Source organism: Festucalex cinctus, chromosome 3 (genome assembly GCF_051991245.1).
Source record: "Festucalex cinctus isolate MCC-2025b chromosome 3, RoL_Fcin_1.0, whole genome shotgun sequence".
NCBI lineage: Eukaryota > Metazoa > Chordata > Actinopteri > Syngnathiformes > Syngnathidae > Festucalex > Festucalex cinctus.
Genome location: NC_135413.1, coordinates 21802127 through 21828326, shown reverse-complemented (window position 1 = coordinate 21828326; position 26200 = coordinate 21802127). Strand labels below are relative to the sequence as shown.

The window sequence follows — 26200 nt, the reverse complement described above, 5'->3', positions numbered from 1 at the left end:
AAGTACACAGATCATTAATTCATTCATTCAGCAGTAGACATTTCTGCATCATTTTAACTGTAAATTCATAAATGAGATCATATCAAGCTTCATTCATCACTGCTTTTCCCATCAGCACACTTGTGCCTCTTTACTTTAGCGTTAGTTGGGAATCTTTGACCACAAACTGAGCAAGCAAAAGGCTTCTCTCCAGTGTGGATTCTTGTGTGTATTTTTAATTGTTCATTCTGAGCAAAATTTCGACCACAAACTGAGCAAGCAAAAGGCTTCTCTCCAGTGTGGATTCTTGTGTGTGTTTTTAAGCTTCCCTTTTGAGAAAAATTTTGCCCACAAACTGAGCAGGCAAAAGGCTTCTCTCCAGTGTGGATTCTTGTGTGCATTTTTAAATGTTCATTCTTAGCAAAGTTTTGCCCACAAACTGGGCAGGCAAAAGGCTTCTCTCCGGTGTGGATTCTTGTGTGTTGTTTTAAGCTTCCATTGTCAGAGAACCTTCGACCACAAACTGAGCAAGCAAAAGGCTTCTCTCCAGTGTGGGTTCCTGTGTGTAGTTTTAAGCTTCGCTTTTGAGCAAAATTTTGACCACAAACTGAGCAGGCAAAAGGCTTCTCTCCAGTGTGGATTCTTGTGTGTATTTTTAAATATTCATTCTGAGCAAAGTTTTTCCCACAAACTGGGCAGGCAAAAGGCCTCTCACCAGTGTGGGTTCTTGTGTGTGTTTTTAAGTTTCCCTTGTGAGCAAAGTTTTGCCCACAAACTGAGCAGGCAAAAGGCTTCTCTCCGGTGTGGATTCTTGTGTGCCTTTTTAAGCTTCCCTTCTCAGAGAAACTTCGACCACAAACTGAGCAAGCAAAAGGCTTCTCTCCAGTGTGGATTCTTGTGTGTATTTTTAATAGTTCATTCTGAGCAAAATTTTGCCCACAAACCGAGCAGGCAAAAGGCCTCTCTCCAGTGTGGGTTCTTTTGTGTGTTTTTAAGTTTCCCTTTTGAGCAAAATTTTGCCCACAAATTGAGCAGGCAAAAGGTTTATCACCAGTGTGGCCCATCGCATGTCTTCTCAAATGATACTTGGAGCCAAAAGTTTTTCCACACTGAGAACATTTCCACCGTTTGCCATCAGTGTGACATGTCACAATGTCACACTGTTCATCATCGTCAGTGTGAGAAGAGTGTGACGTGTCTTCACCATCTGACATTAGAGCTAACCAGCTGTCTGCTTGTGATCCTCCACGGTGGTCCTCATCATCTTCTGTTGTTATTTTTTGTCTTGAACTGCTGCTTAGAGACTCCGTCCCTTTGTTGTCTTCATATTGACATCCATCTTCAGTCTGCAAATGGACACCAATCACGGACAACTCTGTGAAGTCCTCCTCTTTAATGTATGGTGGCAGCTGCTCCTCTTTTTTTATGTTGGGAGGCTGTGGCTGCTCTGCTTCTTTAACTTGACAAGGCTCCAAGTCCTCCTCCTCTTTCACGCCAGGGAACTCTTGCTCCTGACGCTCAGGACAAAGATATTTTTCACTGACATCTGCGAGACACAAGATACACATGGTTTGGTAAAGTCAATTTATTGTGATGTTATGTATTTTATATTTAAGTTTTTTTTATTTATTTATTTCTATTTATTTATTTTTTAGTTTAGGTTTTGGGCCACATAAGTGAAAGAATGAAGAACAAATCTGGCAAACGTTATGTCTCATCTGCATTCTGTCCCAGAAATCACTTCACATAACTCTTTCACCCTGATTGTTCCGGACATAAAAATATTACATTGAATATTAGGAATGAAAACACAAATTTCAGAAAACAGGTTGCTCATTGGTTGAATTGATTTTTGATTAGTAAAAGTTAATATTTGCGTAGGGGGAAAAAAAAAAAAAAGTCTCCTGGGAATGTATAGAAATATGTTTGACGTATTGTTCAACCATGTTCTATGTTCATTAGCACATTATACAATGAAATAATGCAAAAATGTTGTGGAGTCAAGGTGTGAGACAAGGGTCAACTCAGAATACATTTTGATGAACATGACATAAGCAACTAATATTGTAGGAAACAACAAAATTGTACATAGTCATTTGTATCCAGCTTGTTTTTTTTATTTTATTTTATTTTTTAAAGGTCAAACTGTTTTATGCTGTGTCCAACTGACGTGAACATTGAACAAGTAGCTCTGAGAAAGAAATCCAATTCTCATCTGAGAAATGTACCAAAGCGACTGAGGAAAAACTGTAACTGTGTAACGTAACAAAGTGGTCCGGTGAAGAGTCCTTTCAAAATAAATACGGACATATTGTTGAAAAGTATTTATGAAACAAGTGACAAACCTGCTCTGTTCAAAACAACTCGAGGCTGCTTGTAAACAGCGTCCAGCAGTTGACGTTGTCGCTCGTTCTCCTCCTGTGCTCCACAAAACTGCTCTTCGTACTCGACTTTCGTTATTGTGATCATTTTGCCACGTTAATCACGACACTTTACGCTCACGATTGAAGTCTGCTGAGCCAATTTGTCGATAACAAACGCGTCTCTTATTTGGCGGCTAGCAAGCAAAGCTAAGCTAAACTAAGCTAAGACAACGAGAGCCGAGAGATGCCTGATACAATTTAACCAGACACGAAATGTAGCAAATCTGTTTGATTTCAATAAAGTAGTGACAGAGGCAAAGTGTTGATGTGTAAGTTCGTTCCGTGCGTATTCAGGAAGAATTATTATTTTCCGAAGACGAGCACGAGTGGCAATGGAAACGCTGCAGGAGCCTGGAATCTTCTTCTATCACGTGACGTAAAATCTACGGTATCTGCAGTTGGACAAAACTCGCGAATAATAACAATAAACACTTCTTCAAACCGAATTTGGACTTAGAAGAAACATCTTTATTGTTTACTTCCTGTACATATAAGCGCCAGTTATTTTTTTACGTCCGTGCTGTTTTTGAGTACGTCAGCCTGCGAATCCACCCCAGAGTCCTTTTTTTTTTTTTTTTTTAATAATAATAAATCTTTGAGCCAGGACAGAATTCTAACCTTGGGGCGGTAAATTATATTTCCATGCACTACACCTTTTCTTTTAAGGCATGGAAAGTAAATAAAATACACCTACTCACTACGGTCGCATTTTGTGTTTTCTTCCCACTTTTGTTTTTATTTTCATTGATTCATTGATTGATTGATTCATTCATTCGCCTTGACAAAAAGTCAGGCGGCTCAATTAGGACCATCAGCAGTCTCTTGTGGCCCTCCTCAGCTTTAGGTCCTCCCTGCATGAGAAGACAAAGCGCACACAGCAAGGCTGACGTTTCTTGGCGGCGGGGGGCGGGTTTCCTCTCGTTTGTTTCCATTACCCAAATTAACAAAAACAAAAAAACAAAACAAAAAAAAAACTAACCAATGCATGGGTGGGCATCGGACTACTGATTAAAACATTACATAATTCAACACCAACGCCATTAAAACAAACTAAAAATTGTGTCAATTCTTTCAAAAACAGAACAATACAAAATGTTATAAATGGTAAAAACGAATGGTGGGGCTACATTCACACATATAATTGACTTGTTTTCAACATTATGTGGTGCTTATTGTTCGGATTGTATTTGATGTGAGTTGAATTCATTAAAAAATACAAATAAAATAAAAAATGTAGGTTTTGGGCTGTTTCATATTTTTGCATGATCCCTGCTAAAATCTGTCCCAAAATTTCAAAATGTCATGTCAATAAATGTTGACATTTTGCCTTTTGTTACTGATTAAAAAAAGGGGTCCTCAAACTGGACATACTGTCCACTGACTTGTTAATTTTGTATTTATTTTGTACTTGTTAAAAAATAGTGACCACCCTATATTAACTGCCTACGAGCTATGTATGTCTGATCTGTACATATTCCGTATAGTTTTTAGTGTAGGAGCAAGATGGCCGCCCTGTCACTTCAACGACTTGCATGGGCAGGTATGGACTAGTATCCGCTATCTGGTCAGTGGTCATATATACAGGTCAGAGTGCTCGTGCTACACTGTAATAGTGCCCCCTTGCAGTCTACGGGTACGCCGATGGGCCAAATTGTGCATTGACTCGCCACTCATGATCAGTTGCGTTTAATTTATTATTTTTTTATTTTCATTTTTTTGAAGCACTAACTTGTGCATAATTAATTAACCTAGATTAACGTGTTAAACGTGTATGTAAGGCCAACCACATATGAATGGACATTTACATGTAAACATGACAGATTATAGCCGTCAGTTAAAATCTGCAGCTCCTTGTCAGGCTGATCTTACATTTTAATATAAATTCAATTTTAAAATAGGATAAGACACATACAACACACTACATAAGTACACAGATCATTAATTCATTCATTCAGCGGTAGAAATTTCTGCACCATTTTAACTGTAAATTCATAAATGAGATCATATCAAGCTTCATTCATCACTGCTTTTCCCATCAGCACACTTGTGCCTCATTACTTTAGCGTTAGTTGGGAATCTTTGACCACAAACTGAGCAAGCAAAAGGCTTCTCTCCGGTGTGGATTCTTGTGTGTTTTTTTAAGCTTCCCTTCTCAGAGAAACTTCGACCACAAACTGAGCAAGCAAAGGGCTTCTCTCCAGTGTGGATTCCTGTGTGTAGTTTTAAGCTTAGCTTTTGAGCAAAATTTTGACCACAAACTGAGCAGGCAAAAGGCTTCTCTCCAGTGTGGGTTGCTGTGTGTTTTTTTAAGCTTCCCTTTTGAGAAAAAATTTGCCCACAAACTGAGCAGGCAAAAGGCTTCTCTCCAGTGTGGGTTCTTTTGTGTGTTTTTAAGCTTCCCTTGCGAGCAAAATTTTGACCACAAACTGAGCAGGCAAAAGGCTTCTCTCCAGTGTGGGTTCTTGTGTGTGTTTTTAAGCTTCCCTTTTGAGAAAAATTTTGCCCACAAACTGAGCAGGCAAAAGGCTTCTCTCCGGTGTGGATTCTTGTGTGTTTTTTTAAGCTTCCCTTCTCAGAGAAACTTCGACCACAAACTGAGCAAGCAAAAGGCTTCTCTCCAGTGTGGATTCTTGTGTGTATTTTTAAATGTTCATTCTGAGCAAAGTTTTGCCCACAAACTGAGCAGGCAAAAGGCCTCTCTCCAGTGTGGGTTCTTGTGTGCATTTTTAAGCTTCCCTTGCGAGCAAAATTTTGACCACAAACTGAGCAGGCAAAAGGCTTCTCTCCGGTGTGGATTCTTGTGTGTTTTTTTAAGCTTCCCTTGCGAGCAAAATTTTGACCACAAACTGAGCAGGCAAAAGGCCTCTCTCCAGTGTGGGTTCTTTTGTGTGTTTTTAAGTTTCCCTTTTGAGAAAAATTTTGCCCACAAACTGAGCAGGCAAAAGGCTTCTCTCCAGTGTGGGTTCTTTTGTGTGTTTTTAAGCTTCCCTTGCGAGCAAAATTTTGACCACAAACTGAGCAGGCAAAAGGCTTCTCTCCAGTGTGGATTCTTGTGTGTATTTTTAATTGTTCATTCTGAGCAAAGTTTTGCCCACAAACTGGGCAGGCAAAAGGCCTCTCACCAGTGTGGGTTCTTGTGTGTGTTTTTAAGCTTCCCTTTTGAGAAAAATTTTGCCCACAAACTGAGCAGGAAAAAGGTTTATCACCAGTGTGGCCCATCGCATGTCTTCTCAAATGATACTTGGAGCCAAAAGTTTTTCCACACTGAGAACATTTCCACCGTTTGCCATCAGTGTGACATGTCACAATGTCACACTGTTCATCATCGTCAGTGTGAGAAGAGTGTGACGTGTCTTCACCATCTGACATTAGAGCTAACCAGCTGTCTGCTTGTGATCCTCCACGGTGGTCCTCATCATCTTCTGTTGTTATTTTTTGTCTTGAACTGCTGCTTAGAGACTCCGTCCCTTTGTTGTCTTCATATTGACATTCATCTTCAGTCTGCAAATGGACACCAATCACGGACAACTCTGTGAAGTCCTCCTCGTTAATGTATGGTGGCAGCTGCTCCTCTTTTTTTATGTTGGGAGGCTGTGGCTGCTCTGCTTCTTTAACTTGACAAGGCTCCAAGTCCTCCTCCTCTTTCACGCCAGGGAACTCTTGCTCCTGACGCTCAGGACAAAGATATTTTTCACTGACATCTGCGAGACACAAGATACACATGGTTTGGTAAAGTCAATTTATTGTGATGTTATGTATTTTATATTTAAGTTTATTTTTTATTTATTTCTATTTTATTTATTGTTTTTAGTTTAAGTTTTGGGCCACATAAGTGAAAGAATGAAGAACAAATCTGGCAAACGTTATGTCTCATCTGCATTCTGTCCCAGAAATCACTTCACATAACTCTTTCACCCTGATTGTTCCGGACATAAAAATATTACATTGAATATTAGGAATGAAAACACAAATTTCAGAAAACAGGTTGCTCATTGGTTGAAATGATTTTTGATTAGTAAAAGTTAATATTTGCGTAGGGAAAAAAAAAATGTCTCCTGGGAATGTATAGAAATACTCTTGACGTATTGTTCAACCATGTTCTATGTTCATTAGCACATTATACAATGAAATGATGCAAAAATGTTGTGGAGTCAAGGTGTGAGACAAGGGTAAACTCAGAATACATTTTGATGAACATGACATAAGCAACTAATATTGTAGGAAACAACAAAATTGTACATAGTCATTTGTATCCAGCTTTTTTTTGGTTTGTTTATTTTTTAAAAAGGTCAAACTGTTTTATGCTGTGTCCAACTGACGTGAACATTGAACAAGTAGCTCTGAGAAAGAAATCCAATTCTCATCTGAGAAATGTACCAAAGCGACTGAGGAAAAACTGTAACTGTGTAACGTAACAAAGTGGTCCGGTGAAGAGTCCTTTCAAAATAAATACGGACATATTGTTGAAAAGTATTTATTAAACAAGTGACAAACCTGCTCTGTTCAAAACAACTCGAGGCTGCTTGTAAACAGCGTCCAGCAGTTGACGTTGTCGCTCGTTCTCCTCCTGTGCTCCACAAAATTGCTCTTCGTACTCGACTTTCGTTATTGTGATCATTTTGCCACGTTAATCACGACACTTTAGGCTCACGATTGGCGTCTGCTGAGCCAATTTGTCGATAACAAACGCGTCTCCTTTTTGGCGCCTAGCAAGCAAAGCTAAGCTAAACTAAGCTAAGCTAAGACAACGAGGGCCGAGAGATGCCTGATACAATTTAACCAGACACGAAATGTAGCAAATCTGTTTGACTTCAATAAAGTAGTGACAGAGGCAAAGTGTTGATGTGTAAGTTCGTTCCGTGCGTATTCAGGAAGAATTATTATTTTCCGAAGACGAGCCCGAGTGGCAATGGAAACGCTGCAGCAACCTGGAATCTTCTTCTATCACGTGACGTGAAATCTACGGCATCTGCAGTTGGACAAAACTCGTGGATAATAACAATAAACACTTCTTCAAACTGAATTTGGACTTAGAAGAAACATCTTTATTGTTTACTTCCTGTACATATAAGCGCCAGTTATTTTTTTTACGTCCGTGCTGTTTTTGAGTACGTCAGTACGTTCCTCTCGTTTGTTTCCATGACCCAAACTAACAAAAACAAAAAAGCAAACAAAAAAACAAACAAACAAAAACAACCAAATCAATGCATGGGTGGGCATCGGACTGATTAAAACATTACATAATTCAACACCAACGCCATTAAAACAAAGTAAAAATTGTGTCAATTCTTTCAAAAACAGAACAATACAAAATGTTATAAATTGTAAAAACGAACGGTGGGGCTACATTCACACATATAATTGACTTGTTTGCAACATTATGCGGTGCTTATTGTTTGGATTGTATTTGATGTAAGTTGAATTCATTAAAAAATACAAATAAAATAAAAAATGTAGGTTTTGGGCTGTTTCATATTTTTGCATGATCCCTGCTAAAATCTGTCCCAAAATTTCAAAATGTCATGTCAATAAATGTTGACATTTTGCCTTTTGTTACTGATTAAAAAAAGGGGTCCTCAAACTGGACATACTGTCCACTGACTTGTTAATTTTGTATTTATTTTGTACTTGTTAAAAAATAGTGACCACCCTATATTAACTGCCTACGAGCTATGTATGTCTGATCTGTACATATTCCGTATAGTTTTTAGTGTAGGAGCAAGATGGCCGCCCTGTCACTTCAACGACTTGCATGGGCAGGTATGGACTAGTATCCGCTATCCGGTCATATATACAGGTCAGAGTGCTCGTGCTACACTGTAATAGTGCCCCCTTGCAGTCTACGGGTACGCCGATGGGACAAATTGTGCATTGACTCGCCACTCATAATCAGTTGCGTTTTATTTATTTTTTTATTTTTATTTTTTTTTGAAGCACTAACTTGTGCATAATTAATTAACCTAGATTAACGTGTTAAACGTGTATGTAAGGCCAACCACATATGAATGGACATTTACATGTAACATGACAGATTATAGCCGTCAGTTAAAATCTGCAGCTCCTTGTCAGGTTGATGTTACATTTTAATACAAATTCAATTTTAAAATAGGGTAAGACACATACAACACACAATACAAGTACATAGATCATTAATTCATTCATTCAGCGATAGAAATTTCTGCACCATTTTAACTGTAAATTCATAAATGAGATCATATCAAGCTTCATTCATCACTGCTTTTCCCATCAGCACACTTGTGCCTCTTTACTTTAGCGTTACTTGGGAATCTTTGACCACAAACTGAGCAAGCAAAAGGCTTCTCTCCAGTGTGGGTTCCTGTGTGTAGTTTTAAGCTTCGCTTTTGAGCAAAATTTTGACCACAAACTGAGCAGGCAAAAGGCCTCTCTCCAGTGTGGGTTCTTTTGTGTGTTTTTAAGTTTCCCTTTTGAGAAAAATTTTGCCCACAAACTGAGCAGGCAAAAGGCTTCTCTCCAGTGTGGATTCTTGTGTGGATTTTTAAATGTTCATTCTTAGCAAAGTTTTGCCCACAAACTGAGCAGGCAACAGGCCTCTCTCCAGTGTGGGTTCTTGTGTGCATTTTTAAGCTTCCCTTTTGAGAAAAATTTTGCCCACAAACTGAGCAGGCAAAAGGCTTCTCTCCGGTGTGGATTCTTGTGTGTGTTTTTAAGCTTCCCTTCTCAGAGAAACTTCGACCACAAACTGAGCAGGCAAAAGGCTTCTCTCCAGTGTGGATTCTTGTGTGTATTTTTAAGCTTCCCTTTTGAGAAAAATTTTGCCCACAAACTGAGCAGGCAAAAGGCTTCTCTCCGGTGTGAATTCTTGTGTGTTTTTTTAAGCTTCCCTTCTCAGAGTAACTTCGACCACAAACTGAGCAGGCAAAAGGCTTCTCTCCAGTGTGGATTCTTGTGTGTATTTTTAAATGTTCATTCTGAGCAAAGTTTTGCCCACAAACTGAGCAGGCAAAAGGCTTCTCTCCGGTGTGAATTCTTGTGTGTTTTTTTAAGCTTCCCTTCTCAGAGTAACTTCGACCACAAACTGAGCAGGCAAAAGGCTTCTCTCCAGTGTGGATTCTTGTGTGTATTTTTAAATGTTCATTCTGAGCAAAGTTTTGCCCACAAACTGAGCAGGCAAAAGGCCTCTCTCCAGTGTGGGTTCTTGTGTGTGTTTTTAAGCTTCCCTTTTGAGAAAAAATTTGCCCACAAACTGAGCAGACAAAAGGCTTCTCTCCAGTGTGGGTTCTTTTGTGTGTTTTTAAGCTTCCCTTGCGAGCAAAATTTTGACCACAAACTGAGCAGGCAAAAGGTTTATCACCAGTGTGGCCCATCGCATGTCTTCTCAAATGATACTTGGAGCCAAAAGTTTTTCCACACTGAGAACATTTCCACCGTTTGCCATCAGTGTGACATGTCACAATGTCACACTGTTCATCATCGTCAGTGTGAGAAGAGTGTGACGTGTCTTCACCATCTGACATTAGAGCTAACCAGCTGTCTGCTTGTGATCCTCCACGGTGGTCCTCATCATCTTCTGTTGTTATTTTTTGTCTTGAACTGCTGCTTAGAGACTCCGTCCCTTTGTTGTCTTCATATTGACATTCATCTTCAGTCTGCAAATGGACACCAATCACGGACAACTCTGTGAAGTCCTCCTCTTTAATGTATGGTGGCAGCTGCTCCTCTTTTTTTATGTTGGGAGGCTGTGGCTGCTCTGCTTCTTTAACTTGACAAGGCTCCAAGTCCTCCTCCTCTTTCACGCCAGGGAACTCTTGCTCCTGACGCTCAGGACAAAGATATTTTTCACTGACATCTGCGAGACACAAGATACACATGGTTTGGTAAAGTCAATTTATTGTGATGTTATGTATTTTATATTGAAGTTTTTTTTATTTATTTATTTCTATTTATTTATTTTTTAGTTTAGGTTTTGGGCCACATAAGTGAAAGAATGAAGAACAAATCTGGCAAACGTTATGTCTCATCTGCATTCTGTTCCAGAAATCACTTCACATAACTCTTTCACCCTGATTGTTCCGGACATAAAAATATTACATTGAATATTAGGGATGCAAACACAAATTTCAGAAAACTGGTTGCTCATTGGTTGAAATGATTTTTGATTAGTAAAAGTTAATATTTGCGTAGGGAAAAAAAAAATGTCTCCTGGGAATGTATAGAAATACTCTTGACGTATTGTTCAACCATGTTCTATGTTCATTAGCACATTATACAATGAAATAATGCAAAAATGTTGTGGAGTCAAGGTGTGAGACAAGGGTCAACTCAGAATACATTTTGATGAACATGACATAAGCAACTAATATTGTAGGAAACAACAAAATTGTACATAGTCATTTGTATCCAGCTTGTTTTTTTGTTTTGTTTGTTTTTTAAAAAGGTCAAACTGTTTTATGCTGTGTCCAAGTGACGTGAACATTGAACAAGTAGCTCTGAGAAAGAAATCCAATTCTCATCTGAGAAATGTACCAAAGCGACTGAGGAAAAACTGTTACTGTGTAACGTAACAAAGTGGTCCGGTGAAGAGTCCTTTCAAAATAAATACGGACATATTGTTGAAAAGTATTTATTAAACATGTGACAAACCTGCTCTGTTCAAAACAACTCGAGGCTGCTTGTAAACAGCGTCCAGCAGTTGACGTTGTCGCTCGTTCTCCTCCTGTGCTCCACAAAATTGCTCTTCGTACTCGACTTTCGTTATTGTGATCATTTTGCCACGTTATTCACGACACTTTACGCTCACGATTGAAGTCTGTTGAGCCAATTTGTCGATAACAAACGCGTCTCTTTTTTGGCGGCGAGCAAGCAAAGCTAAGCTAAACTAAGCTAAGCTAAGACAACGAGAGCCGAGAGATGCCTGATACAATTTAACCAGACACGAAATGTAGCAAATCTGTTTGACTTCAATAAAGTAGTGACAGAGGCAAAGTGTTGATGTGTAAGTTCGTTCCGTGCGTATTCAGTAGAATTATTATTTTCCGAAGACGAGCACGAGTGGCAATGGAAACGCTGCAGTAGCCTGGAATCTTCTTCTATCACGTGACGTGAAATCTACGGCATCTGCAGTTGGACAAAACTCGCGAATAATAACAATAAACACTTCTTCAAACTGAATTTGGACTTAGAAGAAACATCTTTATTGTTTACTTCCTGTACATATAAGCGCCAGTTATTTTTTTTACGCCCGTGCTGTTTTTGAGTACGTCAGCCTGCGAATCCACCCCAGAGTCCGTTTTTTTTTTTTTTTTTTTTTTTTTATAATAATAAATCTTTGAGCCAGGACAGAATTCTAACCTTGGGGCGGTGAATTATATTTCCATGTACTACACCTTTTCTTTTAAGGCATGGAAAGTAAATAAAATACACCTACTCACTACGGTCGCATTTTGTGTTTTCATCCCACTTTTGTTTTTATTTTCATTCATTCATTGATTGATTCATTGATTGATTCATTTATTCATTCATTCGCATTGACAAAAAGTCAGTCGGCTCAATTAGGACCATCAGCAGTCTCTTGTGGCCCTCCTCAGCTTTAGGTCCTCCCTGCATGAGAAGACAAAGCGCACACAGCTAAGGCTGACGTTTCTTGGCGGGGGGCGGGGGTCTCTCGTTTGTTTCCATTACCCAAATTAACAAAAACAAAAAAACAAAAACAAAAAAAATAAAAAATAATCAATGCATGGGTGGGCATCGGACTACTGATTAAAACATTACATAATTCAACACCAACGCCATTAAAACAAACTAAAAATTGTGTCAATTCTTTCAAAAACAGAACAATACAAAATGTTATAAATGGTAAAAACGAACGGTGGGGCTACATTCACACATATAATTGACTTGTTTGCAACATTATGCGGTGCTTATTGTTCGGATTGTATTTGATGTGAGTTGAATTCATTAAAAAATACAAATAAAATAAAAAATGTAGGTTTTGGGCTGTTTCATATTTTTGCATGATCCCTGCTAAAATCTGTCCCAAAATTTCAAAATGTCATGTCAATAAATGTTGACATTTTGCCTTTTGTTACTGATTAAAAAAAGGGGTCCTCAAAGTGGACATACTGTCCACTGACTTGTTAATTTTGTATTTATTTTGTACTTGTTAAAAAATAGTGACCACCCTATATTAACTGCCTACGAGCTATGTATGTCTGATCTGTACATATTCCGTATAGTTTTTAGTGTAGGAGCAAGATGGCCGCCCTGTCACTTCAACGACTTGCATGGGCAGGTATGGACTAGTATCCGCTATCCGGTCATATATACAGGTCAGAGTGCTCGTGCTACACTGTAATAGTGCCCCCTTGCAGTCTACGGGTACGCCGATGGGCCAAATTGTGCATTGACTCGCCACTCATAATCAGTTGCGTTTTCTTTTTTTCTTTTTTTTTTTGAAGCACTAACTTGTGCATAATTAATTAACCTAGATTAACGTGTTAAACGTGTATGTAAGGCCAACCACATATGAATGGACATTTACATGTAAACATGACAGATTATAGCCGTCAGTTAAAATCTGCAGCTCCTTGTCAGGTTGATGTTACATTTTAATACAAATTCAATTTTAAAATAGGGTAAGACACATACAACACACAATACAAGTACATAGATCATTAATTCATTCATTCAGCGGTAGAAATTTCTGCACCATTTTAACTGTAAATTCATAAATGAGATCATATCAAGCTTCATTCATCACTGCTTTTCCCATCAGCACACTTGTGCCTCATTACTTTAGCGTTACTTGGGAATCTTTGACCACAAGCTGAGCAAGTAAAAGGCTTCTCTCCAGTGTGGGTTCTTGTGTGTATTTTTAAGCTTCCCTTGAAAGCAAAATTTTGCCCTCAAACTGAGCAGGCAGAAGGCCTCTCTCCAGTGTGGGTTCTTTTGTGTGTTTTTAAGTTTCCCTTTTGAGAAAAATTTTGCCCACAAACTGAGCAGGCAAAAGGCTTCTCTCCAGTGTGGGTTCTTGTGTGATTTTTTAAGCTTCCCTTCTCAGAGAAACTTCGACCACAAACTGAGCAGGCAAAAGGCTTCTCTCCAGTGTGGATTCTTATGTGTATTTTTAAGTTTCCCTTGCAAGCAAAATTTTGCCCACAAACTGAGCAAGCAAAAGGCTTCTCTCCAGTGTGGGTTCTTGTGTGTATTTTTAAGCTTCCCTTGAAAGCAAAATTTTGCCCACAAACTGAGCAGGCAAAAGGCTTCTCTCCGGTGTGGGTTCTTGTGTGTGTTTTTAAGCTTCCATTGTCAGAGAAACTTCGACCACAAACTGAGCAGGCAAAAGGCTTCTCTCCAGTGTGGGTTCTTGTGTGTGTTTTTAAGCTTCGCTTTTGAGCAAAATTTTGCCCACAAACTGAGCAGGCAAAAGGCTTCTCTCCGGTGTGGGTTCTTGTGTGCCTTTTTAAGCTTCCCTTTTGAGCAAAATTTTGCCCACAAACTGAGCAGGAAAAAGGCTTCTCTCGAGTGTGGGTTCTTGTGTGATTTTTTAAGCTTCCCTTCTCAGAGAAACTTCGACCACAAACTGAGCAAGCAAAAGGCTTCTCTCCAGTGTGGATTCTTGTGTGTATTTTTAATAGTTCATTCTGAGCAAAGTTTTGCCCACAAACTGAGCAGGCAAAAGGCCTCTCTCCAGTGTGGGTTCTTTTGTGTTTGTTTAAGTTTCCCTTGTGAGCAAAGTTTTGCCCACAAACTGAGCAGGCAAAAGGCCTCTCTCCAGTGTGGGTTCTTTTGTGTTTGTTTAAGTTTCCCTTGTGAGCAAAGTTTTGACCACAAACTGAGCAAGCAAAAGGCTTCTCTCCAGTGTGGATTCTTATGTGCATTTTTAACTTTCCCTTCACAGAGAAACTTCGACCACAAACTGAGCAAGCAAAAGGTTTATCACCAGTGTGGCCCATCGCATGTCTTCTCAAATGATACTTGGTACCGAAGGTTTTTCCACACGGAGAACATTTCCCCCGTTTGCCATCAGTGTGACATGTCACATCATTGTCACACTGTTCATCATCATCAATGTGAGAAGTGTCTTCACCATCTGACATTCGAGCTAACCAGCTGTCTGCATGTGATCCTCCACGGTGGTCCTCATCATCTTCTGTTATTTGTTGTTTTGAGCTGCAGCTTGGAGACTCTGCCCCTTTGTTCTCTTCATATTGACATCCATCTTCAGTCTTCAAATGGACACCAGTCACAGGCAACTCTGTGAAGTTCTCCTCCTCTTTAATGTATGGTGGCAGCTGCTCCTCTTTTTTTATGTTGGGAGGCTGTGGATGCTCTTCTTCTTTATCTTGATGATGGTCCAAGTCCTCCTCCTCTTTCACGCCAGGGAACTCTTGCTCCTGCCGCTCAGGACAAAGATATTTTTCACTGACATCTGCGGGACACAAGATACACATAGTTTAGTAAAGTCAATTTATTGTGATGTATTTTATATTTAAGTTTATCACATGCGCCACATGAGTGAAAGAATGAATAACAAATCTGGCAAATGTTATGTCTCACATAACTCTATAACCCTGATTGTTCCGGACATAAAAAAATATGACATTGAATATTAGGAATGAAAACACAAATTTCAGAAAACGGGTTGCTCATTGGTTGAATTGATTTTTGATTAGTAAAAGTTAATATTTGCGTAGGAAAAAAAAAAAAAAAGTCTCCTGGGAATGTATAGAAATACATTTGACGTATTGTTCAACCATGTTCTATGTTCATTAGCACATTATACAATGAAATAATGCAAAAATGTTGTGGAGTCAAGGTGTGAGACAAGGGTAAACTCAGAATACATTTTGATGAACATGACATAAGCAATTAATATTGTAGGAAACAACAAAATTGTACATAGTCATTTGTATCCAGCTTGTTTTTTTTATTTTATTTTATTTTTTAAAGGTCAAACTGTTTTATGCTGTGTCCAACTGACGTGAACATTGAACAAGTAGCTCTGAGAAAGAAATCCAATTCTCATCTGAGAAATGTACCAAAGCGACTGAGGAAAAACTGTAACTGTGTAACGTAACAAAGTGGTCCGGTGAAGAGTCCTTTCAAAATAAATACGGACATATTGTTGTAAAGTATTTATTAAACAAGTGACAAACCTGCTCTGTTCAAAACAACTCGAGGCTGCTTGTAAACAGCGTCCAGCAGTTGACGTCGCTCGTTCTCCTCCTGTGCTCCACAAAACTGCTCTTCGTACTCGACTTTCGTTATTGTGATCATTTTGCCACGTTATTCACGACACTTTACGCTCACGATTGAAGTCTACTGAGCCAATTTGTCGATAACAAACGCATCTCCTTTTTGGCGGCTAGCAAGCAAAGCTAAGCTAAACTAAGCTAAGCTAAGACAACGAGAGCCGAGAGATGCCTGATACAATTTAACCAGACACGAAATGTAGCAAATGTGTTTGAGTTCAATAAAGTAGTGACAGAGGCAAAGTGTTGATGTGTAAGTTCGTTCCGTGCGTATTCAGGAAAAATTATTATTTTCCGAAGACGAGCACGAGTGGCAATGGAAACGCTGCAGCAGCCTGGAATCTTCTTCTATCACGTGACGTGTAATCTACGGCATCTGCAGTTGGACAAAACTCGCGAATAATAACAATAAACACTTCTTCAAACTGAATTTGGACTTAGAAGAAACATCTTTATTGTTTACTTCCTGTACATATAAGCGCCAGTTAATTTTTTTACGTGCTGTTTTTGAGTACGTCAACCTGCGAATCCACCCCAGAGTCCGTGATCTTTTCTTTCTTTTTTTTCTTTTCTTTTTTTTTTTTTTTAATAAATCTTTGAGCCAGGACAGAATTCTAGCCTTGGGGCGGTAAATTATATTTCCATGCACTACACCTTTTCTTTTAAGGCATGGAAAGTAAATAAAATACACCTACTCACTACGGTCGCATTTTGTGTTTTCTTCCCACTTTTGTTTTTATTTTCATTGATTCATTGATTGATTCATTCATTCATTCGCCTTGACAAAAAGTCAGGCGGCTCAATTAGGACCATCAGCAGTCTCTTGTGGCCCTCCTCAGCTTTAGGTCCTCCCTGCATGAGAAGACAAAGCGCACACAGCAAGGCTGACGTTTCTTGGCGGCGGGGGGCGGGTTTCCTCTCGTTTGTTTCCATTACCCAAATTAACAAAAACAAAAAACAAAAACAAAAAACAAACAAACAAAAAACAAACAAACAAAAACAACCAAATCAATGCATGGGTGGGCATCGGACTGATTAAAACATTACATAATTCAACACCAACGCCATTAAAACAAACAAAAAATTGTGTCAATTGTTTCAAAAACAGAACAATACAAAATGTTATAAATGGTAAAAACGAATGGTGGGGCTACATTCACACATATAATTGACTTTTTTTGCAACATTATGCGGTGCTTATTGTTCGGATTGTATTTGATGTGAGTTGAATTCATTAAAAAATACTAATAAAATAAAAAATGTAGGTTTTGGGCTGTTTCATATTTTTGCATGATCCCTGCTAAAATCTGTCCCAAAATTTCAAAATGTCATGTCAATAAATGTTGACATTTTGCTTTTTGTTACTGATTAAAAAAAGGGGTCCTCAAAGTGGACATACTGTCCACTGACTTGTTAATTTTGTATTTATTTTGTACTTGTTAAAAAATAGTGACCACCCTATATTAACTGCCTACGAGCTATGTATGTCTGATCTGTACATATTCCGTATAGTTTTTAGTGTAGGAGCAAGATGGCCGCCCTGTCACTTCAACGACTTGCATGGGCAGGTATGGACTAGTATCCGCTATCCGGTCATATATACAGGTCAGAGTGCTCGTGCTACACTGTAATAGTGCCCCCTTGCAGTCTACGGGTACGCCGATGGGCCAAATTGTGCTCGCTTTGCTGGACCGCGGTTGACGGCTTCTTTCTTTGGTGGTGGTCCTTATGCATGCCAGATCCATCGCGCCAGCATCTACTGAAACTCAAACAGAAGTTGCCTCTCCCTCCCACAGCCCCTTGAATCAGTGGGTGCTGGTGTTTGTTGATCTCACTTTGCTTTATCTATCCTTCCCTCCTTCCTCTCTTTAGTTTTTCCTCTGGTCACTTGAGATCTCAATTTATTGGAAGTTTAAGGTTTCTGGGGTTGGCATAAGACTCTGGTTTTGTAACCACGCAGGAGGGGTTTGGTTGGTGCTGGATTTCACTTTGATGGATTGGATGTACTGGCTTCTATGGATCTCACTCTACCTCATCGATCCTTTCCTCCTTCCTCTCTTTAGTTTTTCCTCTGGTCTCTTGAGATCTCGCTAATTTGCTGGAAATTAGAGGCTTCCGGGGTTGGCGTAAGACTTTGATTTTGTAACCATGGGAAAGGCAGGAAGTGTTTGGTCGGTGCTGGATTTCACTCTGATTTATCTTTCTTTTCTCTTTATTTTTTCTGACCTTTTCTCTGGTCTCCTGACCATTTGAACCTCACGACTCTGGCAAGATTCTGAAGTACCTGGTTAAGGCGAAGGGTAATGGGATATTTATAAGGTTTTAGGTGAATTAATGAGTATAAATTTATACGCATTTGCACGCACACGCACGCGCACGCACGCACGCAAACGCACACACGCAAACGCACACAAAAAAAAAAGAGCAATGATGATAAGACGTTGAATCTGTAAGAATACCGAATGAACAATTATGAGCTCTTAAAAAAAAAAAAAAAAAAAAAAAAAAAAAAAAAAAAAGGTTAGGCAAGTGACAAACCTGCTCTGTTCAACACAACTCGAGGCTGCTTGTAAACAGCGTCCAGCAGTTGACGTTGTCGCTCGTTCTCCTCCTGTGCTCCACAAAGCTTCTCTTCGTACTTGAATTTCGTTATTGTGAACATTTTCACACGATATTCACGACACTTTACGCTCACGATTGATGTCTGCTGAGCCAATTTGTCGATAACAAACGCGTCTCCTTTTTTTTGGCGACTAACAAGCCAAGCCAAGCCAAGCCAAGCCAAGCCAAGCAAAGCAAAGCAAAGCAAAGCAAAGCAAAGCAAAGCAAAGCAAAACTAAACTAAACTAAACTAAACTTAGATAAGCTAAAATAAGCTAAACTAAGATTAGACAAAATAAAGAGGGCCGAAATTTAACAATTATGTTTGACTTCAATAACGTAGTGACGGGGGCACAGTGTCGATGTATAAATTCGTTCCGTACGAATTCAGAATGGATTATTTTTATCGTGAAGCCGAACGCAAAGTCTGAAATGGAGTTTTTTTGTTTTGTTTTTTTTTTTCAGTCTGAAATGGAGGTTTTTGTTTTTTTTTTCAGTCTGAAATGGAGTATCTCCTTCTATCACGTGGAATCTACGGCAACAACAGCTGGACAAATCTCGTGTTGCGAAAAATATAGCAGAAATGGCAGAAAAAAAGTAGAAAACACGCTTAATTTTAGTTAATTAATGTATTAACAATAAGCAAATCTTCTAAGCTGCATTTGGACGAATAAGAAAAATGTTAAAATGTTTATTACTTCCTGTACATATGAGTAGCCCGTTTTTTTTTGTTTGTTTTTTTTCACTCACACGTTTCCCCCACAAAAAAAAGAGCTAAATACCATATGCTAATAATGTAAAACAAATACACTACTTGTCTCGTTTATGTTTTAAATGAATTTGAATGATTTTGAAGATGAGAAGCCTGTCCCCACCAATCCTCTATCATTAACTATTAATCGAAATCTCAACTGCACTTGACTTTCCCTCTCTTTTTAGATCTTTCTTGTGTCATTATCCACATCCTTTGCTTTACTTTGTCATTGACAAGGCGAGGACAAGTAGGACTCAGACGCAGGCGTAAGGTAGGCCACCAAGGCAGCAGGTTTATTTCCGGCCAACAAAGGTCTCCTCTCAAACTGAGAGGAGAACAGGGAGGGGAAAAAGTGGAGAACAAAAAGCGCTCCACTAGGGAGAAAAAAAACAGGCAAAAGGTACTGGGGACAACAGAAAGCGCTCCGCTAGGGAGGAAAAAGGGCACAAGGCAAAAGGGGTAACTAAAGGCGCTCCAAAAGGGAGGAAAAGGCACAAAAACAAGGCAACAACGCTAGGCAACATGAACAAGGTCATAAGGACTGTGGGACGCTTCCATGCACTGACGGTGACACTTCGGCACTGAGGGGAGAATGCAGGTGGCTTTTATTGCAGTAGGTGATTGGTGGCAGGTGGTGATAATCATGAGCGGGGACCGGTAATGAGTGAGCGGCAGGAAGGGCAAGTGACCTGGGGTGAGAGGAGAGTAAGGATTTCAAAGTAAAACGGGAAACAGAGACACAAAAATAAAAGCATGAACCGCCACGCCTGGTGGCGGCGTGACAGTCATGTTGCTAGGTTGAAGCCTCCGTTGTACACTCATGGAAAATAATCATACAGATCATCTTCAGAATTTAGTAGACTGTTATATAAATAACAATGACATATTTTTGCAACTGAGTCCCATTTTATATGAACATTTTTTATTTTTATTTTACAACATAGTGATATCTTAAAACATCAAACACATTTATACAGTTATAGCAAACCTAACATTTCAATCAATGACTACTTTGTTCTCCTGAGCACATTTTGGAGCTGCCAATGGAAGCTGGTGTGCAAGACCTATACGTCGGCTCCAAAACGGCAATTCCAGCTGTGTTCATTTGTCCTTTACTGACTGTCCCTTAATGGCAAAGTCTAGCCAGAGAGGTTAATAAGGGTGAGCATAAATTGTCCTTCATTTCCAACATGGCACAGGTGACATTAGTCGCGCTGAACTTATTGCCTTTATGGGGCATATCTCAACAGAAACAGATGACATCTCCAATTAAAAGCAATGAATTCCATCTGAAGTGCATGTACTGTGGTAATAAATCCCTCATATTTGAAGTCAGTTTAGGTCTTGTTATAACTTACTGTAAGTACAGTCTTCAAATACTGCAGTAAAATTGAATTTCAAATGTATTGAACCATATGCTGACCATTATAATACACTGTACTGTAGGAAGCGTAGAAAAAAAGTTGGTTGGTCCCCATTTGCAGGTATATCAAGCTCGACTCTTAACTTTCTGCAAATCATTGGAAGGTCTGCGAGAGTTGCTTTCCTTTCATCAGAAGAAAATTGTGAGGTCCGACGTCACTGATGTTGGACATGAGTTCCAGTGCATCTAAAAGGAATTAATAATGTTGGAAGTTGAACCATAAAATTGTCCTCAAGGTCTCGTTGAAGAGTTAAGATTAATTCCTCATTGATAAATTAGCATGTTAGTGTGTGTTATATATTGCATGTTTTCCAGTAGGAATTTGAATTTTATACTGGACTATTACTACGTACTGCTCCAACTACACGATGTAACAAAATACTGGAACATACAGAAAGAAACAACAATTTTATTTAATATTTATATTAAAAGTCATAATTTAAGCACATTTAAATCAAACACTCTGAGTCAAATACTTCCTTTGTGATTACATTTATTTCATTTGTTTTAGATTTTGAATGTGAGAATAATAAATGGAAATGGTTAAAGCAAGAAATTGAAACGTCTAACGGAATGTCGAGTCTAAGCATTCATCACTCTGAAACCTTTTTAAGGAGACACATGTAAAAGATGGGTGATGGGATGCAAAAGGGGGTTCTGCAATTCAGTTCATTTACACTTAAGTTTGTTTTTAATCACATAAATCAAGTTAAAGAAAAATAAATAAAAGATAAAGAAAAATAAATAATAAAAATAGAATAGTAATCAGTAAATGGTAATCAGTGTCTCATGAGTTTCATATTTAATTAATTAGAATAGTATATACACCGCATTTGGTTGAAAGCTATTGCTCTATGAAGCATTTTTTTTTTCATTATGATTTGTCCGGAATTCATTAGCGCAGATTTCAGTGTTTTAGTGCTTTCCCGCCCTCTTGTGGGGATGACGTTCAACTACAATTTCATTTAAATAACGGCACATCAAAATGTCACATTTGATTTGATATCGCATAAGTTTAAACTTTCCACATTGAAGCTATTACCACACTACTACACTTATCTAAACAAAAATTACTCCAACTTGTAACAAAACAAACCTATGTTGAGTCCCCTGGTGCCAAAGGTATAAGAAAAATAACATTGATAATCCGTTCCCACCATCTGTACCTTCAATTGACTAAACCAGAGCTCTCCAAGTTCGGTCCTCGAGAGCCCCTATCCAGCCTGTTTTCCAGGTTTCTCTCAACTAACACACCCGATTCATGATCGGGATCATTATGAGGCTTCTGCAAAGCTTGCTGATTAGCTGATCATTAGATTCAGCTGTGCTGAAGGACGGAGACATGGAAAACAGGCTGGATAGGGGTTCTCGAGGACCGAACTTGGAGACCCCTGGGCTAAACTGTTACCTCAATTTAGTAATACGTACTTTAAAATTAGCACATAAATGAGAACAACAACAACAAAAATCCATGAAGAAGAAGGGCAGTGTCATGTTAAATGGATAATATTTAAACAGCGCCTAGCTGTGCTAAATTGTAAATAAAGCAAAGCAAAGAAAACAAATACAGTACTGATGCCTGAGAATATCACAGTGACCAAACCCAAGTGTTTGGAATAGGTATAACAAACAGCGGCGACTGAAATGCTGTGAAACTTGACAATTTTTACCGGCGGCTCACACAAAGCAGCTAGCTGCTAATGCTAATGTATAGTAGCCAAGACCGTGAAGCATTTTGATCTTGCTGTGATCTGCAAACTTGTACAGTGTTTTGTTTAGCTTCCACAAACTCTTCAACTGCCAGGAGAAATGAGTAACGGTATTGTGAGGAGGGTGTTATTTGTTTTCGTAGCAGTCACAACTAACACGTAACATTTGTGTATAAAAACTGGAATGCTAAAGTTTCACAGTGAAATCAAAAAACGAAATGTTACACATTATTTAAAATGGTCAGTTAACATCGCCAAGTGTCATTTAAAACATTCTCTTCATTTCTTCTGTGTGCATCTTCTTGAATACCTGGAATTCATACTTAATGCCATTCTCCTCGTGGATTCCACTTGGTACTGCAGCAAATCTTATTTGGAGACAAAATAATAATCAAAGTCATCAATATATACAGCCGCTTATAAAAATCAATACATTTAGTTAGCAAGTGTACCTCCGCTGTCCCATGTATATGTCTTGATGGGGAAACAGAGCAAAATTATTAAGTTTTAGTATTTCTGTTGCTGTTTGTAAACACAACATTCAAAACTGACGCTCGAAATAGCTGAGGACAGCAGCCAATCAGGAACGAGCGTGAAACCAGTCCACCAATCAGAAGCAGAGGTTCGTACAGTAATGTTTGCATATGCCACTGATAGGAGAGCGTGCCTCCGCGGCTTGGCTGGGGGTAAAACATCCGAGTCTCCTTCCAAAAAACATCCCGGTCAGGCCAAAACAAATCCGACTATATCTTTTAATAGAATTTAACTAGTGTATATGAGAGCACACACTCATTCATGTGTTCAGGAAAAGTTGAAGAACAAGCAGGGATGAGGACGCACGCACCTTTCCTGTTTTTTGAAGACTTGTGGATCCATCTCAGGGAAGAAGACATCACATTCAAATTCAGCCATAATATTTGTCAGGAAAACCAAATCACACCAGGGATGATCTAGTGCATCCTGTAAAAAAAATAAAAATAAAATAATAATAAAATGACAGATTCAGATTAATGCACAATGATAGCAACATGTGGCAAGTGGTATATGAAATGTTTGCTCTCTGCCATCAATGCGTGTTTAACAAAATCTGGGGTTATCTTGATTAACTTAACATGGCCAGTTGTACACTATCACTACTGTTTTTGCTCCATTGACGGGGGTTTTGAGACAGGAAATATGCTTTCCATTCCAACACCTGGATTGGACTTGGCTCTCCTCTACCCTAAAATGTACCTTATAGACCCGAGTGCCTCCAACAATCCAAATGGTCTCAATCAAGTCTGCGAGCGGGTACTGCGCAGCCAAACGGACGGCGCTTTCCAGGTCCTGACACAGGAAGTGGGCATGATCTGGGACTGTCCTGTGAGACAGGTGGAAAAGGAGAGACACAAGGTACAGTAAATGAATATAACAGAAGGTCATAATGACTACCAGCAAGATGCATTTTGTATGAAGATGACGTTGCACTCACTCCAGTGTTTCACTCAGTATCGAATGTAAAACATTAGCCATTGGGAACATAGTTGGAGGGTTGGAGAACCAGCACAGTTTGCCCCACACCAACATGTTGAACTTTCCTGTTTACAAAATACATAAATAAATAAATTTTTAAAAAAAATTAAGAGGCATAACAATAACTCATTTTAAAGTGAAAACTTTTTTTCAGCGATTCAGGCATTCTATTCCTAATTTGTGGAATCTATGTCAAGATCAAATTCTGATATTATTATGCCCCCTATTATCTACAATATACACAGAAAGTACATTTGTAATAAATAATGGCAAACATATTGTACAATTGAATAATCATACTCATTCATAATAAGTCAGAATGAAGTCCAGCAATCTATTTTCTAAACCACTTTTCTTCACAAGGGTCGCGGGGGTGCTGGAGCCTATCCCAGCTGACTTTGGGCAGCTGAACTGGTTGCCAGCCAATCGCAGGGTCAGAATGAAGTATTTTAAACAAATTATAATAAACAAAAAAGAATTGGATCACTCAAACAGCAGGCACAATCTGCCTGTCCACATGGTCCAGACATGACCATTTTAGTAACTTGTAGTAGTACTATACAAAAATTACGTAAACATTTGAATGTAATGTAGCTGCATTGTCATGTAACCTATCTAGTTCAGGACACGTCAGAATTTTAGATTGAAGTTGACATTACCTGGTTTTGAGACTTGTGTAACACTGCGGAGAAAGTACTGGAATTCAGATCTGAAAATTTGATTGCAAGAAACATAAATACAAAAGGTCAGTTTCAGAGGCTCCAAGTTATTGCCGATAAACATGCCAATGTATAGCCATACTCAATTTTAAAATGACAAAATGATCATTTCTAACCAGTATGTGGTCTTATTTTTTTTTTTCAATTTGAAATATATGCACAATTTGCACACGTAGGCTATACGACTTGGTAGTGATTTAATAAAACAATGCCCCCACACTACAACTGGAATAATGTAGCTGGGGAAAATGTGGACATTGTACAATGAGTCACAGTTACCCAACAACCTCGGAACTTGGCTTTCAACTACAAACTTGTATTTCCCCATTGCATGTGAGAGCAAACTCATGACAAAGCCACAAGCGTTTAATGATTCAGGATCACTTTTTGAGGTCAGCGGGGACATGGTGGTTAGCACATCTACCTCAGGGTACACAAGTTTCCTCCCACAATCCCAAACCATGCTTCTTAGGTAAGTGAAAAACTTAAATGGGCCTGAGGTGAATGTAAATAGTTGTTTATGCAACCAGTGCAGGATGCACCCCACATCTTGCCTGAAGTTTGGGATACCTTAAGGAGACAAGTGGTACATAAAAATTGATGGATGGATAGGATTGCAGGGTATTTTATTTGTTTACATTTGAATGTACTGTATTTCTACAAAAACTACAATTAATTATCAAAAGTTGAGCCTGAGGTTTTGTAATAGGCCTTTGATTTTCAAGAGCAGCTTTAGCCTTATCTGCTGGTCAAATGTGAAAGAACCATAAAGCAAAAAAGTAACGGGCTCTTGTCATGAACCAGAAAGACCACTTAATACAAAACTGCCACACCTATGTTTAGACGACGACATTGTGTTAAATCGCCATGGGGGAAGTGTTAAAAAGCAACCATGAGATCAACATGCTAAGGAAAATATTGTAGGAGTTTTGCGTATGGTCATGAACTTGTTCTGTGAAGTCATTTTTCAAAGGTTGTGGTGCAGTTATGTATTGATAGAATATGATTACGGTACTCAAAATTAACTAATAATATGGTAATACTCATTATTCCCTATGTCAATGAGACAACATCAATTTCCAAACTGGACAGGTTTTTTTTAACAGCTGTGTGATAAGTTAGCCAGTTAATGGCATAAAAACAAACAACACCTGAACGTTGACACTGGATTCGTACAGCTTTCGCCTTTTTCTCCCTTAGTGTTGGATAAAAGTCACTATTAGCAACAATTTGCCCTGGAACTTTATATTTCTATTCTATAAACCCCATACTGCAATTTGCGTTTGCTTCCTAACAAATAAATCTATCTGGTCAAAAATTGTGCTCGAATGAAGCACTATTGCTTCATGGCATGACGTTGCAAAAGAATTTTTGTACGTTCCACCACATTGAATTTTAGAATTGTAATTGATAACACGTTTTCCTAAGTGTAAGTATTCTTAAAGTATTTAGTATTTCAGCGAAGTGTGTTCAATGTTCATGTGAGCCGAAAGAGTCTTACGGTAGATTCCAGGGCAGTGTGCCATTTTTCCCGATGCCGCGGTCTTTGCACATCGCCGCGATGACGCGGAGGGGTTTCTTCTGCACTTTTCGGTGACCCTCTTCCATCTCCAGAAAAGCCACACTACAAGTAGACTCCACCAAAAGCTCGGATCCTGATCCGATTTTATCCACCAGAAGAATGAACTCTTCTGACTGACACCGCCCACCTAGCCTCAGTTGCGATTGGGCTGATTTGCTAATGTGAGAGTGCTGTGGCATGTACAAAGCAGCCTTTGAGCATGCGCCCGGCTCGCACCTCTGCATAATCATCATGTCACGGGGTGGAATCCCGGAGGCATGTAGGCT

At 39.0% G+C, this 26200-nt stretch overlaps 3 protein-coding genes across 3 annotated transcripts; all 3 read right to left on the bottom strand.

Annotated features, from left to right (window-relative positions):
• Positions 1 to 2984: 2984 nt before the first annotated feature.
• LOC144016050 (uncharacterized) lies at positions 2985 to 11454 on the bottom strand. The gene is made up of 3 exons (XM_077516690.1): positions 11025 to 11454; positions 8789 to 10230; positions 2985 to 5666 (listed from the first exon to the last, which is right to left on the bottom strand). The coding sequence occupies exons 1-3, from the start codon at positions 11146 to 11148 to the stop codon at positions 4416 to 4418; spliced, it is 2817 nt and encodes a 938-aa protein (XP_077372816.1). The 5' UTR covers positions 11149 to 11454; the 3' UTR covers positions 2985 to 4415.
• Positions 11455 to 12810: 1356 nt separating this feature from the next.
• LOC144016034 (uncharacterized) lies at positions 12811 to 16009 on the bottom strand. Its single transcript, XM_077516663.1, has 2 exons — positions 15539 to 16009; positions 12811 to 14811 (listed from the first exon to the last, which is right to left on the bottom strand). Exons 1-2 carry the CDS (start codon positions 15657 to 15659, stop codon positions 13286 to 13288), a joined length of 1647 nt encoding a protein of 548 aa, XP_077372789.1. The 5' UTR covers positions 15660 to 16009; the 3' UTR covers positions 12811 to 13285.
• A 4000-nt stretch (positions 16010 to 20009) lies between these two features.
• On the bottom strand, positions 20010 to 26105 carry LOC144016048 (dihydrofolate reductase). Its single transcript, XM_077516686.1, has 7 exons — positions 25854 to 26105; positions 24293 to 24342; positions 23593 to 23698; positions 23355 to 23481; positions 22966 to 23081; positions 22432 to 22489; positions 20010 to 20598 (listed from the first exon to the last, which is right to left on the bottom strand). Exons 1-7 carry the CDS (start codon positions 25958 to 25960, stop codon positions 20542 to 20544), a joined length of 621 nt encoding a protein of 206 aa, XP_077372812.1. The 5' UTR covers positions 25961 to 26105; the 3' UTR covers positions 20010 to 20541.
• Between the last annotated feature and the right edge of the window lie 95 nt (positions 26106 to 26200).

Coding starts and splice junctions, on each gene's coding strand:
- LOC144016034 (XM_077516663.1), bottom strand. CDS start 15,659: ATGATCACAATAACGAAAGTCGAGTACGAAGAGCAGTTTTGTGGAGCA. Junction 14,812..15,538: donor AGTTGTTTTGAACAGAGCAG/GTTTGTCACTTG, acceptor TGTGTCCCGCAG/ATGTCAGTGAAAAATATCTT.
- LOC144016048 (XM_077516686.1), bottom strand. CDS start 25,960: ATGGAAGAGGGTCACCGAAAAGTGCAGAAGAAACCCCTCCGCGTCATC. Junction 23,482..23,592: donor ATACTGAGTGAAACACTGGA/GTGAGTGCAACG, acceptor CCTGTCTCACAG/GACAGTCCCAGATCATGCCC. Junction 23,082..23,354: donor GAGGCACTCGGGTCTATAAG/GTACATTTTAGG, acceptor TTTTTTTTACAG/GATGCACTAGATCATCCCTG.
- LOC144016050 (XM_077516690.1), bottom strand. CDS start 11,148: ATGATCACAATAACGAAAGTCGAGTACGAAGAGCAATTTTGTGGAGCA. Junction 10,231..11,024: donor AGTTGTTTTGAACAGAGCAG/GTTTGTCACATG, acceptor TGTGTCTCGCAG/ATGTCAGTGAAAAATATCTT. Junction 5,667..8,788: donor AGAGGCCTTTTGCCTGCTCA/GTTTGTGGTCAA, acceptor AAATGTTCTCAG/TGTGGAAAAACTTTTGGCTC.